The sequence below is a fragment of the Balaenoptera physalus genome (assembly GCF_965194825.1).
Source record: "Balaenoptera physalus genome assembly, chromosome: 8".
Taxonomy (NCBI): Eukaryota; Metazoa; Chordata; class Mammalia; order Artiodactyla; family Balaenopteridae; genus Balaenoptera; species Balaenoptera physalus.
In genome coordinates, this window is record NC_138887.1 from 95,574,821 (window position 1) to 95,591,706 (window position 16,886).

Here is a 16,886-nt window from a genome sequence, read left to right on the forward strand (position 1 = left end):
CGAAGAAATATAATGATCAACTATATTAGCTGCGTAGAAGAAAAAGAAATAAAAAAAGAGAGTCTGCTTTGCAGACATACCATCAAAGTGTAACTTTTTCCTTCACAGTACGTCTACAAAGCCAGCATGATTTGCAAGGGTAGTTACTTACATCAAACAACTTTTCTATATACATTTCCTCATTGACCTTTTCTCGAAGAATATCCTGGTTTTGCCGAACAAACATAATATAGGTGTCTGCCAGATCCATTCCTGGTTTCTGTTGTGAGGAAAAAGCACAGGGAATAAAACAATATCAGGCCTTGATTGTGAAAATGTTATTTAATCACCATCCTAGAGAATCGTTCCTTCTGTCATTTCAAAAGTTACAGTAGAAAAATATGCTTAAGATCAAATCAACAATGGACACCTTCAAATTCCATAATTAAAGTAAATAAAAGTTTATTATTGAGGTCTATAACTTGAGGTCGTAGTTACTCATCATTATTAAGACGATTAGAAATATGTGGTTGTAAGCTAGTAGATACTCTTTTTTTTTTTTTAAATGGCTACCTTGCTAGGTCAATATGCCAAGCAGTATAAATGAATACATTTTTCAAAAAAATTCCCACATGCAATAATCATTTCCTAATTGCAAGTTCAATTTCCTTTTCATCATTTCTGGCTGGTTTACCCATATATATTTTTTAAAATGTTAGCTTTCCTTGGTTTGCCTTCCTCAACTACTATGGGTGGTCAAGGAATAAAAAATAAATTTTCTTATTAGGAAGATATTGAACAAAAAACATTTAATGCATTACAAAGTGAAATGCAAATCAAAATTTTGTGGGTTATCCATTGCTTCTACTCATCCATATTTATCAGTACTACCTCAAGGATTTATATTATTTTAGAAATGCAATGAGAATATTGATGAACTAGTCTCCTATGAAGAGCCAAAGGTGTGGATTAGATAACTTTCCAAAGTTACTCAACATTTGGTGTCTTCTAATATTAGACAAGATAAGGCAGTTAATAGAATTCCTCCTTGCTACAGAGTCTACAGAATCAGCACCAGGGAGGGACAAAAACCTGAATGGCTCCTAAAGAGTTTTCCTTCTAAATTTATCTTTAGTTCTCCTTTTAGTTTCACATAGCTGGAGTAGATGATCTGTATACTCTATACCTGGGGTTGATTCACAGTCTGTACTGAGTAATTCATTTAATTAGAATAGGACAACAATAACGATGAAATGGTAGAACTGATGCCCGAATAAGTCAATGCCAGTCATGCATAATTTCGTATCTATAGGATGCACTTATAAACTCCATCAATGGATTCTTTGTAAAAGTAAATAATGTAAGGAAACCAGGTGAAAGAGGATATGAATCATTTAACTATTACTACTGCAGGAAAGACAAGATATACATCTGAGAGATGCTAGGACAGTAGTAGTGCCTTTTCCTTAAATGAAGGACAAAGTTCTTATCACTTCTTTTTTCGGGAGGGGATTATATTTTATGTATTGATACAATGATAAAACTGCCCATTTTTTAACAAGTGCACAGTATAGACATTGGGCATATCTCATTAATAAAAATTAATTTGATTTTTTGGTAACAAAGTCATTTCTGGGCAATGAGAATCACAGAAAGTTCTTATATATTTATCTCTTATATTTAGCCTAAAGGGAAATTTATACCACATGGACTGAAGGATCCTTTCAAACATAACCTTGATATAACAAAATTTGTGACTAGCTATAATCCGAAACAACTATTTATATAAATGTCTTCACTGATCTTTCCTTCCAGAGCATCCATACACAATGTAGGAAATATATTCCAAACTTAATGGAGACAGCTTACCAAATTCATGCCTTCACTATTTTTCTACATAATTCTCATAAGCAATGATTGAAAGTTTAAATAATTACAAGGATACTCAAGAGAAGCCTAGGTTATTTTCTTTTTTGGGGGCGAGGGGTGTTATACGTAAGTTTTTCCAGTGAAAAGGTAGGGTAATTTGTACAAGATTACTAACTACTATTAACAGTTGAAGACAACTAGCCCATGAGATAAGGATTTCTCTCCATGCCTCTCAAATTTGTCAAGACACTGAAAGTGAGAACATTCAGAAAGGATACTGCCGCAGAATGAAAATGACAGGAGAAGGACTTCCTATACATGATAACAAGTCAGCTCCACATCTGAGTTTCAGTCAGGTGCCTAGAAACAAAATGCTGTGACATATATAATACCAAGGCAGCTGGGCACCGCCCAGAGGAACTGAGAGTTAAGAATCAACACATGAGAGGCTTGCCTCCTCCACCATTTTTCCCCACCGCCAGCCCATTTTTATTTCTGCCTTTCAAAAGAAGAGTACGCTTAGAAGTTTAAACTAATCAATCACTTGACCCATCAGACTCACTGGAAACTGAGTTACAGCCAGGAGAAATGGAGAATGATGGCTTTAAACACTTGCCACAGACCCAAAGGTAATTTTTTTTCCGTTTCCTTGATCACTTTTAAGATAACATTAGACATCATGAAACACTGTCCAGGAAGAATTTATCTTTTGCCATCTAAAACTAACAAATACTTTACAGTTTAAGCGTAGAAGAAAACTCAGTGCTATTCCCTTTGGCAGACCCAAAGGATATAATACTGAAATCTGTTAAGCTGAGACAGTTCTACGGCTCTCTAAGAAAATCACAACCCTGGTTGAGGGTGTGAAGTAAAGCTCAATTAAAAGTTTATTTCAACAAATTAAGTGTTGTCTTTTTCTTTTTGTTTTTTTCTTTTTGAAATTACATTTTCTCCCCTTTGGCAAATTAAGATCCACTTGCTTAGAAAACAAAACCTACAATTCTTACATTCCTCATTAGCATTATTTCTTCCTTTATCTTTGAGCTGTTTACATATTCTTGAAACTGTGACATACGGGAATTTCACACCTAGTGAATATATTTTCATGTAGCTTGTGGCATGAGACTATAATCATTAAAAGAATATACACAAGTAAGAATAACTGCAACAGCTGGTGACATTTACCAATTAGAACTATAGTTCTTTAAAACACTTTATCCTTCCTTTGGTGTATGAAGGGTAATTATCTCTGATAAATTGCTGAAAAAGATGTAATTTTCCTTTTAAACAGTTTCTACTTACAGTACAAATGTGTTTGGATAGAAGACATTATCGCTGCTTCAGTGCTCCTTTGTGCAAAGACTGTTTTATGGCAGTAAAATCTACATATTTTGGAAGTCACTGTGTCTCATTCCATTATTACATGTTATCTTATTAGGAAATAAAGTTTAGTTAAAAAAGCAAAAAACTGAACACACTCAGTTAAGTTTTTGTTTGCTGGTGCATAAATGAAAAGCATGCATGTGACTGCATCACCAGGTAGAATACTGCTACACATTCTGGTGCAAGTGGGTGTCTCCAACCTTATCAGAGAAGCAGCCTGTTAAACTTCAACAACTGTATAGATCTGGGTGAATTTTTATCAAGGATATTTTGTTCTGGAGAGCTACATTTAGAAATCTTTTCTATATTTGTAATTATAGTTTTCTTAATGAACGAGAAAATAACAATTAAAAACCACATAGCATGCACATTATGTATTAAATACCACTAAGAGAGAGTAAATGTTGTTCTTCATTCTCCCATTTAAAACTTTGAGATCATGCAGACGTAGAGAATGGGATTGAGGACACGGGGTGGGGGGAAGGGTAAGCTGGGACGAAGTGAGAGAGTGGCATGGACATATATACACTACCAAATGTAAAATAGATAGCTAGTGGGAAGCAGCCACATAGCACAGGGAGATCAGCTCGATGCTTTGTGACCACCTAGAGGGGTGGGATAGGGTGGGAGGGAGGGAGACACGAGAGGGAGGGGATATGGGGCTATATGTATATGTATAGCTGATTCACTTTGTTATAAAGCAGAAACTAACACACCATTGTAAAGCAGTTATACTCCAATAAAGATGTTAAAAAAAAACACAAAACTTTGAGATCCTCAGTTCACCAATCACTAACTTCTCCATCTTGTTTCTTAGGGTAGTAATCTCTATATCAAAATAAGGCTTCCTGGATTACTTCTAATTCGATTCAGAAAAGAACAGAATTTGGCTAACGAAGTTATAGTAAAAGGATACAAATATCTAAAAACATTCCCCCATGAGCATAAAGAAATCAATAAATATGGATGAGAATGGAGTATGGTAAGGTGAGTTCCTCTGACTTTGGCTGCATAATAGAATACACCAGCGAGGGAATGAGTTTAAGTAAGGATGCAGACTCCAGCAAATTTTTTTCGAGCGCTAATCACTGGTTAACCCAGTGAAATGAAAATGCCGTTTAAAAAAAAAAAAGAAAAGAAAAAAATTCCTTGTTAATTATACGCTGCAAATGCTCTTACTTCCTGCTGCTACACCTAATCCCACAGGTGCAAGTCTTCACTTTCCCCATTCATGGGTGGGTGGGTGCAATGTTGCAGACATTTTTCACAGCTACAGATTTAGATACAGAAGAAGCCGTTTAACCTTCCACGGGAGGTTAACAATACACTATGCAAACACTGTCATGGTGTCTATTTAACAAGGAGACAAATTTTTAAATATACTATTCCAGTCTCAAAGATTAATAGAAGCTACAGTTTAATTGACTTAATTTGAAAGCGCACTTCTCATAACCTAGAAAAGCTTGCTTTGAAGAAACAATCAGGAGTGAAACTGTGATATCATTATTTATGACAATCTGCATGCTTTGTAAATGAAATACCTGCACCTGGTCATTATTACCATTTGAAAAAAATGGATCTTGTAAGATTTAAAACACTAGTATGTCTCTTCAATCTGAAATTGTGATAGGAACAGTATTAATTTCAACTCTGGCGTTTCAGATTCAGGAAGAGTCTATGATTGATCATCAGGGAACACAGGACAAAATTCTACAAACACACAACTTTCCAGGTACTGTTACCAACAACATATTTTTTCTTTTATTGTTTAATATATTCCTTATTACTTTGGCATTTATGCAGCAATTTCTATATTTTTTATTTGAGTGAAAATGTTCTTAAAATTAAGCTCAAAAGCATTTGGAGCAGTTTAAGTAAGACATAAGTTCTCAAGTATTTAAGATAGAAGAAGGTTTTGAGTACAGCTATGATGATTATGTTGTAAAAAATATATACCTTATATACCTATTTATTTACTAAACTTCCTACAAAGTAGAATATTTATATTGTATCCACATAGAAAAGCAAAAGGAAATGAACAGAACTAAAGACTTCAAATTAGATTTATTCTAACTTAAATATTATATAAGCCCAGGAAGAGGACTAATTCATAAAAAAGGGGAAAGGGGGGAAGAAATTTAAACAATGAAAAAGTCACAAGAATATAAAAATTTCAAGATTTTCTAATAATGGTTTATCTAACAATGGTTTGTCACTGTTTTAAAACAATGAACAAAAAAAATTCTCATTGTTCTTTAGAAAAACTCCCAACTATTATTGCAAGGCAGTGGCCACAGTCACCTTTCCCTTTGTTAAATGTAGCACTATTCAAAATTCCATTAATTTACACTGTTATGCATTTTGACTCCAAATTAGGATGCAGAAAATTCTGAATGAAAGATAATGGCATCCACATCCATTTGAAAAATATCTTTCAGACTTGGAGCATGTAACATATGTGTTTTAAGTATGTAATTTCACTCAGTCCCACATTCTAAGGGAGAAGGTTCTATGACTCCAGAGTTCTTACCCTGGATACTTCTGTCTGCTCCCTGTAAGCACAGTCAGTAAAAAACATATTCCTACCACAGTGCTATCAGAATATCTTATATCAGAATCTGCTATAATTAATGCTCCTATAATTTATGTAGTCATTTTGTTTTCATTCTTAAAATTCACACAAATGCTTCACACTATTCCTTCTAAATAGTGACATAATGTGTTCATCGATTTAAGCATCAGTATGTTCAAACATTTTTGTTGTATCACTGGGGAAAACCTTCCAAAGAGGAGGCTATTTTAAATATTAAAAGGGACACTGAATAATAGTTTAAGATAATAGCCTGAAATAGTCAAGGAAAAGAGGCAGGTTGATTTTCAACTTAGATTTATGGGCTTGATTTTCATCTTACTATGGCTTTCCCATTTGAGACCATAAGCATATAGTATCTCTCTTGCTATTTCTGATCTATAAAAATCACTAACGTCTCAGAGTTTTGAGGAATAGCTGCTGATACAGGAGCATCAGACAAGGAAAGTGCTAACATGTATGTCACACACTAGCTTTATACTGTTATTTTCAGGACTAATAATTATGATGATAATGATGAAGGTATTAAATCTCCCAGTTTACAATACTGTTCAGTAACCTTTCCCTCATCTATCTACAGTTGCTACAATGTTAACTATAGAAACTACACTGAGGACTTGAAGAAGTGAAATTAAAATGCTGTGGGTATGATTTCATTTAGCTTTTAAAATTTAGATTGACTGGGATTGAGTTACTCAGTCCCAATTTGGAACCTTTCAGATTTTGGCTTAAAGGAGACCTGAGGATGTTAGAAGGTCAGGGTCCAGAGGCAGTTCATGGATTTACCTTCTATGAGAAGACCCAGACAGACAAAAACCCAAAGAAATAAAGATGAGAGAAGCAAAGTACTCTTCTAGGAAGCACAAAAGGCAACCTCCCCTGCTCCTGTAATGGTGAGACTCTCAATCTGGTCCTGGTGTGAGTATGTCCCAGTGGGCAGGCACTCCGTTCCCCATGTTCTGCCTGGCTCTCATTCTGACGTAAAGCACTGAGTATTCAGGTGGCCTCATCTAAGTAATAAACAATATCAAAACAAAGGAAGGAGGGAAAACACCACTGTTACTGAACTGACTGGCTGTACTTTTAAAAGTCACCATTGACATACGCAAGGTGCTTGATATTCTAAAATAAAAGGAAAATAAATGAAAAGCAATCTAATATTTTTTACACTGTGGAAAACAAATGGTTTTTCTTTTGGAAAATGGTCACGTTCTGAAGAAGGGGGTGGAAACTGCAGAGCAATGATGGGGGCAGGGAGCAATTCCAGGGAGACGCAATAACAATCCCATTCATATGAATAGTGCTTTACATTTACAAAGCACTTTCATGTTAATATGCTCATGGAATCCTCATAAGAACCTAGTGAAGGAGACAGCACAGTGATTACACCATTATCCTCATTGCATAGGTGGGAAAAGGGAAGCCCATGGGTCAGATTGCCAGTAGGGGGCAAAGGTGGAACTTGAACTGAGATCCTGGACTGTACACCAAGCCTGCACAGTATAGAGCTAAATTCAAGCCACATTGTGGGGAGCTGGAAGGTTAGAAATCTGTGCAAGTGTCATAACAAAGAGAGAACATTTGAGAGAATTAGTAATGAAGGCAAGAGAAAGATAAGCCCTCTCCATCTTCTCAGGGCAGACAACCAGGATCAGACACCAGCACTAAGCAGCCAATCAGTGGGGAGTTTCCATGTTCTTGGTCACAGTAGCCCTTATTGTGTCCTCCAGGTCTCTTTAGCTGTGTCCCCTCACTGTCTAGCACAGAGATCACATGCAATGTGTGTAATAATGTTAACAGGACAACTTTCAATAGGCATTGTACACATACACACCCACAGCAAAATGCCCTGTAACTTATACGAGCTATAGAACAAAATTTCAGAATCAGGGTTGGAAAGTGCTTTTCAATGTCCTTTTAAATGGTAAATGTCATGTGGTCTTATTTCCTACGTAATGCAGAATCTCCAGTACCACCTCTGGCAAACAGTGGAGTAACTACTACTAGGGCATATCACCCTTGTAAAGAATTTTAATTTCTTTTGTTTTTTCTTAATACCCTGATTTCAGTTGTCTCCCACTAGTTTTTAGTCACTGATCCTAGTTCTATCCTCCTGATTGATACAGACTGAGGCTTCTTTAAGTGGGAACTCCATGTATTAAACAGGACTCTCTTGTCTCTTAGGGTTTTCCTCTCTCAAGGATAATATTCCAATTTCCCTTTTTTTCTTTATAAGCCATTATTTCCAGATCCCCTTAACTATGCTGGCTGCTCTCTTCAAAAGGAGGTAAAGTAAAAAGTATATGTCGTTTTTAAAAGACTATAGATGGATTTTCCCACAATAACACAGATGTGAACAAGGTAGTATAGAGCAGAATGATTATTTTTTAGAATCTGGACACTAGATTTATTATAATCAGTAATAATGTATGATGACAACTAACATTTATTGATCACTAATTTCATTCCAGGAATCCTGAAAAGTGCTTAACATATTTACAACAAGCCTAGAAGTGGTATAATTCTATTTCCATTTGATAAAGTAATTGATGTCCACACGGGTATACGCCTATGTCCAAACTCATCTAATTATGGACATTAAATATGTGCAGTTTTAAATATATCAATTTTACCTCAATAAAGCTATAAAAAAAAAAAAGAAAAAAGAAAAAGAAACTGATGCCCAAGGTCATACAGATACTGAGTAAAAGTGATGGAGCAAGGGTTCAAACCCAAGCAGTCTGGCTCCTGAGTTTGGGTTTGTAACTTCTCTGTTGTGCTACCTCGTGTTTGTTTTTTTTTGTTTGTTTTTTTAAGCAGCTACTTTACATTATGGTCTCACTTAATTTTTCATACAACTTTTTAACATACATTGCTACATCTACATCCTCTGTACCTTATACGGAGGCAATATTTTTGGGGGGTGGTTAGTTTTAATATTCTACTTTAAATCTACTGAATTTTTGGTTTGGGCCTAGTGCTCACGTCTGTAAAGCTAAAGTGAATGTTTTCATGCTGGTCCTACATCTACTATAGCCCTTCTCCCTTCCCCTCTCTCAGGTCTGAGTTCCCTTCACCTAAGTTACTGTTGAGCAGGGGGAACAGATTCACCCCCTCGAGGTCTTGCTTTTCTTGTATGTCTAAGGGTTTTGCCGCCATGAACATTCCAAGGTTCTATGATGGAGCCTTGAACTGTGCAACTACAACAGCAACTCCTCTGCAGAATAGGGTTGTTTAACCAAGAAAAAAATCTACCAAACCATCCGAAGGTCACAGTTTATCACCTTGATTAGAAAGATATCACAGGGATGGGGAGAGGGCGGCTACTAGCTTCTTTGCTAAGAAGCAAATGAAATTCACTTCTGTTCAGGAATATACTGATGATTTTTCTCTTATGTATGATATTTTTTCTTTCATAAAGAAGTATCAAAAAAGTACAGATTACAAAGATACATAAGACTATGTTCATAATATGTTATATTTAAATGACTTGATTTGAATCATTTTCTGTTATTGACTCTTTTTTTAAACATCTTTATTGGAGCATAATTGCTTTACAATGGTGTGTTAGTTTCTGCTGTATAACAAAGTGAATCAGTTATACATATACATATATCCCCATATCTCTTCCCTCTTGCGTCTCCCTCCCACCCTCCCTATCCCACCCCTCTAGGTGGACACAAAGCACCGAGCTGATCTCCCTGTGCTATGCAGCTGCTTCCCACTAGTTATCTATTTTACATTTGGTAGTGTATATACGTCCATGCCACTCTCTCACTTCGTCCCAGCTTACCCTTCCCCCTCCCCGTGTCCTCAAATCCATTCTCTATGTCTGCGTCTTTATTCCTGTCCTGTCCCTAGCTTCTTCAGAACCATTTTTTTTGTTTTTTAGACTCCATACATATGTGTTAGCATACGGTATTTGCTTTTCTCTTTCTGACTTACTTCACTCTGTATGACGGACTCTAGGTCCATCCACCTCACTACAAATAACTCAATTTCATTTCTTTTTATGGCTGAGTCATATTTCATTGTATATATGTGCCACATCTTCTTTATCCATTCATCTGTTGATGGACACTTAGGTTGCTTCCATGTCCTGGCTATTGTAAATAGTGCTGCAATGAACATTGTGGTACATGACTCTTCTTGAATTATGGTTTTCTCAGGGTATATGCCCAGTAGTAGGATTGCTGGGTCGTATGGTAGCTCTATTTTTAGCTTTTTAAGGAACCTCTGTACTGTTCTGCATAGTGGCTGTATCAATTTACATTCCCACCAACAGTGCAAGAGGGTTCCCTTTTCTCCACACCCTCTCCAGCATTTATTGTTTGTAGATTTTTTGATGATGGCCATTCTGACCGGTGTGAGGTGATACCTCATTGTGGTTTTGATTTGCATTTCTCTAATGATTAGTGATGTTGAGCATCCTTTCGTGTGTTTGTTGGCAATCTGTATATCTTCTTTGGAGAAATGTCTGTTTAGGTCTTCTGCCCATTTTTGGATTGGGTTGTTTGTTTTTTTGATATTGATCTGCATGAGCTGCTTGTATATTTTGGAGATTAATCCTTTGTCGGTTGCTTCATTTGCAAATATTTTCTCCCATTTGTCATTGACTCTTATACATCTTCAGCTGTGCTATAATTATATGGAATATCTGACAATCAAGTATGTACTAGGATCATGAATTCCTCCTTCTCTTTTGTGTTAGGAATGCCACTTGATATCATAGATAATTTTATATTTCTAACACTTCATTTCATAAAATGTATTTTTTATTTTTTGCTTTTTCAAAATTTCAAAAATGAGATTATTTGCTATATGATATTGTTTGTTTCTCTAAAGAATTTTTTTCTAGCTCTTTACCTTACTATCATCTTCTAAGTGACATTTATGGGTTCTGTTGTTTCTTGGATGTAATAGGACAGAGATCTAGAATTCACAGAATGATGGAATATCACAGTTAGAGGGACTAATGCAGTTTATATAACTTATTCATCCATTTTATAGATAACTAAACTGAGGCCACTGCAGTGAAGTAATGCTCAGGGTCACACAGTTAATCCAAGGGCAAAGAGCAGCATAAGAGGAATTAAACCTCAGGTATTAAATCCTAGTCCACTGCCTTTTAATTTTTTTTTAATTTTAGAATAATTTAAGATTTACAGAAAAATTGTGAAGATTGTATGGAGAATTCCCATTTACTCCCTACCAAATTTCCCCTATTATTAATATCTTATATTACTATGGTATATTTGTTACAATTAATGAACAAATAATGATACATTATGAACTAAAGTCTATACTTTATTCATATTTCTTTAGTTTTTACCTAATGTCCTTCTTATGTTCCATGATCCTGTCCAGAAGACCTCATTACATTTAATTAGTCATTATGTCTCCTTAACCTCCTCCTGTCAATTTCTAAGACTTTCCTTCTTTTTGATGATCTTGACAATTTGAGTACCGGTCAGATATTCTGTAGACTGTCCCTTTACTGGGATGTGTCTGTTGTTTTTTCCCCTGATTAGACTGGAGTTATAGGCTTCTGGAAGGAGACCACAGAATATTTATCAAGAGTAAATATTATCTATATAATTTATCACTGTTGATGTTGACCTCAATAAACTCGCTGAGGTAATATTGTCAGGTTTCTCCCCGATAAATCCATTCTCCTCACCCTCCTTTTCATACTGTGCTCTTTGGAAGGTAGTCGCTATGCACAGCCTTAAGGAGTAGGGAGTTACACTGTCTCCTTGGAAGTAAAGTATCTACATTACTTATTTGGAATTCTTCTGCTTGGGAGATCTATCTTTTCCATTTCTTTTTTTTCTGGCAGTGCCGCATGTAGGATCTTAGTTCCCTGACTAGGGATCGAAACTGCCACCTGCATTGGAAGCACCGAGTCTTAACCACTGGACCACCAGGGAAGTCCTTCCCCCATTTATTTATTCAGTCAATCATTTACCTATGTCAGTATGGACTAACAGATATATATTTTATACTTTGTGTTATAAGCTAATACTACCTAATTTATTTGGTAGTAAGTTGTTCAACTTACTCTAGCTCAGGCCATTGGGAGCTCTCTCAGGGGTCTCCTGGGTCCCTTTAACATATCTGCTATCATTGTGGGTTTTTCTTTCTAAACACTTCCTTACTTTCTCTCACACATATATAAGATGCTCCAGGCTCATCTTGTGTTTCCTGCCCCAGTCCTAGTGTCAGCCATTTCTTCAAGGAATCTTGGTTCATTTTACTGGAGATGACAGACCACAATCTGGGCACTAGGTGTGCATGTAGCTACTGGGATATCACTGCTTCTAGGCTCTCTCAGCTAACAAACCAAGGAAATATATGTGTATATACTAACCCACGCATATACATATACCTAAAACTATTTCTATATGCAACCAGCTCTATCTATATTAAGCTAGAGACAAGTTCACATTGATGGCTCCAACTCCAATCCATTACCACAGGGATAATTCTAGCCTCTTCCTCTTGTTTGTCTTTAACATCTCACTCCATGAGAAACTTGGCTCCCACCAACCACCATCCTTTACTTAATTGTTCAATTCCATTATACATGTAGAGTGGTTTCTGAATTGTACAACAAGAGTACAATGCTTATGTACAGTTCCTTTTCCTTTATTTTTACAGATGCCACTCATTTCAAAAGTGACTCAGATCAGCACTTTTTTCCTTCATCTTTTTTTAGTGAGGTTATTCCATACATTTGCAGTAGAGTTTAGATTATTTTATCACAGTCTCCATCCTAGGATCCCACGATATCCTAATTGATTTAAATTTTTTTTTCATATATTCAGGTTCAATTTTTGTGCTATAAAGTTAGGACTTGAAAAAGCATAGTGTTTTATATCTATCATTACAGTATTACATGGAATAGTCTTACTGCTCCAAAAAGTTCCCTTGGCTTCACCTATTCAAGTCTCCCTGACCTTGAACTTATGGTAACCATTCATCTGTTTGTAATCTTTATACAGTTTATTTATAGTTTATGTGTTGTTTTCCCTTTTAGAATGTGATATAAATGATATCATACAGTATGTAGCCTTCTCAGACTGGCTTCTTTCACTTAGCAATATGCCTTTAAGATTCATCTATGTCTTCGTGTCGCCTGATAGCTAATTTTTCTTCTTCTTCTTTTTTTCTTTTGCTGACTAGTACTCCAATTGTATGGATATACCACAGCTTGTTTATGCATTCACTGACTGAAAGACATTTTGGTTGCTTCCAGTTCTTGAATATGAATAAAGTTGCTATGAACACTTGTGTGCAGGTTTTGGTTGTGGACATATGTTTTCAAATCAGTTGGATAAATACCTAGGAGTGCAATTGGTGGGTTGCTAAAGACTATATTTAGCTTTGTAAGAAACTGCGAAATGGTCTTCCAAAATGGCTGTACCATTTTGTATTTCCACCAGCAATGAATGAGAGTCCCTATTGCTCTGCATCCTTGTCAACATTTTGCTACTGTCAGTTTTTAAATTTTAGCCATGCTAATAGGTGTGTACTAGTATCTTATTGTTTTAATTTTCATTTCTCTAATGACAAATGATGTTGAGCATCTTTTCATTTGCCTATGTGATACCTGTATGTCTTCACTGCAGTGTTTGTTCTGATCTTTGGCCCATTTTTTAATTGGGCTGTTTGTTTTCTTATTGTTGAGTATTAAGAGTTCTTCGTACATTTTAGATACAAGTCCTTGATCAAATATATGTCTGTGGCTTGTCTTTTCATTCCCTTAACAGTGCAGAGCAGTCAATTATTAAGTCCAACTTACAGTGCTTTTCTTTCATGGATGTTTTTGGTGTTGTATCTAAAAATTTATCACCAAACTTAAGGCCATAAATATTTTCTCTATGTTTTCTTCTAGAAGTTTTATATTGTAGTTTGCATTTTACAGGTAGGTTTTTGATCAGTTTTGAGTTAATTTCTGTGAAAGGTGAGCCAGTGTTGTTTTTTTTCTCATAAGGTTCTCCTTAAAAGACTGCTTCAAAGAGGTAACTTGCTGGAGTTATAGCATAAAAAAACAAACAGACAAAAAAAACCAGTCAGAGCCAACAGCACCTCATAGCTTTTCAAGTTAATGTTTACAGACATCAATAATAGAGGTGTAATGTCTGGATCTAAGGGAGAAACTCTTCCTATAGCAATCTGCCATGGCCAGACCATATCTATGGTTTAATATGCTTTGCTCTGGTGGCAACTTGATTTAATAATGAAATTGGTAAGCTGGAATTCATCTAGAGAGTGATTGGTATGATAAAGAGTCTGGGTACAACTGTTACAGCTGTTTTCATGATATATTTCTCTATCTCTTTTATTCCTAGACACTGAACAGCCTGTGGGCAGGACATATATATTTTTTCATCATACATGCCCAGAGTCTAGCACTTAGTATGTGTTAAATAAGTATTTAATTAGTGAATTCAGTGAAGAAGTTAAGGATGTTTAATATAGAAAATAAGAATTCCTCAGACAATATATCCCTTTGAATAGCCACCATATCTCTTGGGAAGAGGACGTATGATAATTATCAACAAATATTTGAAGGGCTATCATGCAGAAAAGGGATTAGAACCAAGACAGAATTCACAGAGGTACAGAATTTCAACTCATTATACATAAGAGGAGGCTGTCTTATGGTGAGCCTGCAATCACTGAAAAAATTAAAAGAGCTTGACTGAATCTTTGTGAGGGGTATCAGGAGAGGGGGCTTCTGCATTGAGAAGGAGAGTGAATGAACCACCTTCTGTGTCTTTCAATGCTGAAGCTCTATGGGCTCTAACAGATCTAGTACACAGTCAAATTAAGAATTTCAAAAGCTCTAAGAACAGAAATAATTATGGTATCCTATTCAAAATTAAAAACAAAAATTTGTAATTCAAAATTAAAAACAAAAATCTATATTATAAAGTATTTGTTAGGAATTCCAATAAAGTTCATGTGTTCCCATGAGTCCTTGTCTTTTCCTTTTTTATACAGCAAGTATAAACTATTCCCCCTTAATTTTCCCTTTCTCTCTTTCATGCTGTTCCTTTGCAGGACCATACACATGTGAATATTTCTGCTTATTGCCCAGTACTGACTTTCTGATTCTAGGTACAAGACAAGGAGTATGCCAAGACTTCTTTTGGAATCATCTGTAAAACTAAAAACAAACAAACAAACAAAAAACTACTCTGAAGAAACCCCAGGCAAAGGCAGGAAAGTCCACGGCCTTTTCATTTAAAATGTTCATTTATAATAACTATAGCAGCAATAAATCTGGAGACTGTCTAGTCCATAGTATAAAATGCAGTTATGCATTTCAAAAATAAGAGCCACCTACAACTGATATACAAAGCTTGCCAGCTCTCAAACCACTAACATTCATAATGATGATCTAGAGATGGTGATGCTATTCAAGTACAGCCTTAATCAATGATGAGATGACATATTCCATTTAGTTTTAAATTTTAAGTTTTTTCCCATTGTGCTCTAATTCTTTGAAAATTGATACACGTGCCAAAACACATGATTAAACAGAACATCTTAGGCCTTGATCATATATATGTGATAACAGAATTTAAGGCAAAAGCTAATTTGTTAATGACTATCAACTTACAAATGCTGTACTAACTTGTTGATTATATTTATCACATGAATTTTTTTCATTGTAGCTAAGTAGGTTTCATACTTTCCTCTCATGGTATCTTAATTGTTGAACAAATTTACAGGTCACGCATTATTTCCCAAGAATTCTGTGAAAAACCAAATGTTGAACTAAGTGAATATTGATTTATTTATAACACTTTTGTATTCAGAAAACTAGTTCTTTGATTCAACTGGTTCATCTTGATTGTTACTTTAACTCCTATAAGAAACCTGTTAGAGCTTTCACGGAAAGGAAAGGAGAGTGAACCTTTTCCTATAAGTAATATGAGTCATTTTCTCCCCCATCCTAGAGCTGCCACTGAGCTGATATGTTCTCATGATGAATTGACCTCCCCAAGTTACAATGGAAAAGGTACACTGAAATAACCTTGCCAGGCCTTATTATGAGGGTAGTGCTTGCTTAAGAAAAATAAACTGCTCCCTGAGGGAATGATACTGGATTAAAGATTTGAAATAAACCCGTGGTGAATCATAATTATTTTTTTTAAAGACATTTATAATTTTAAAAAGCAGATAAAAATATACTTACTGGAACATCAACATATTTTGCGGCTGCTTTCACCTTAAGTGGAAAAGAGATAATTATGAGAATTATTTTCTTAACTGTTTGATAAGTACTGTGACAGGAGTCAAAAGACAGCAGAGGAGAACTCATTCAAAATACTCACAGTGAATGACAGAATGGATGAAAAGAAAGTGCCTTCGTCATATCTTGACAGCTTAGACAACACCCCTTCCAACACTGAAACAAACTAGAATACAGTTTATAGTGAGTATTTAGGATAGTACTGGGCATACAAACAAATAACGGGGCAAACAATTCTTGGACCAACTTCTCCCATGGCACAAAAATCTGAAATGTATAAACTGACACAATGACAAAATCTCATTTTGAAGATGAACTCTAAGGTCCTTTTACATTGCTGGAAAAAATATGCACATTTTTTAAGATAAAAGAGCAACGTGTAATAGGAGTCTGGTTACTATGTGTGAGATAACTTAAACCATTAGTAAACAACTTTAAATCCCTGTGACTCTTCCTTAATATAATTTTCGACTCCAATATAGATATTTATAAGTCCTCATCACAAGAAAAAATGTTGTAACTATGTATGGGGATGGACTTATTCTGGTGATCATTTTGCAATTTATAGAGATATCAAAGCATTATGTTGTATACTTGCAACTAACATAATGTTGTATGTCAATGACACCTCAATAAAAAAAATAGAGAGATGTTTCGAGGCAACCATGGTCAAGCTTCATCAAATTCCTTTCTATCATATATCACTCGACCATTCCGCAACTTTTTCTATCTACAGAAGAGGTTGAATGACAAAGAACAGATAATGAAAAGGTGTAACATTTGGGGCCCTGGTAACAT

The 16,886-nt window shown here is 35.4% G+C and overlaps 1 protein-coding gene across 22 annotated transcripts in view; it reads right to left on the reverse strand.

The window, feature by feature from the left end:
• The window catches only part of CADPS2 (calcium dependent secretion activator 2), a 544,167-nt gene that overhangs the window by 22,831 nt on the left and 504,450 nt on the right, over positions 1 to 16,886 (reverse strand). For 21 of the 22 annotated variants that reach the window (XM_082472263.1, XM_082472261.1, XM_082472259.1 and 18 more), the window contains 3 exons: positions 16,171 to 16,254; positions 16,032 to 16,064; positions 152 to 259 (listed from right to left, as the gene is read on the reverse strand). In XM_082472263.1, the coding sequence (XP_082328389.1) occupies positions 152 to 259; positions 16,032 to 16,064; positions 16,171 to 16,254 (225 nt within the window). The remainder of the gene's footprint in view (positions 1 to 151; positions 260 to 16,031; positions 16,065 to 16,170; positions 16,255 to 16,886) is intronic. The other variant, XM_082472273.1, reaches the window with a different exon arrangement.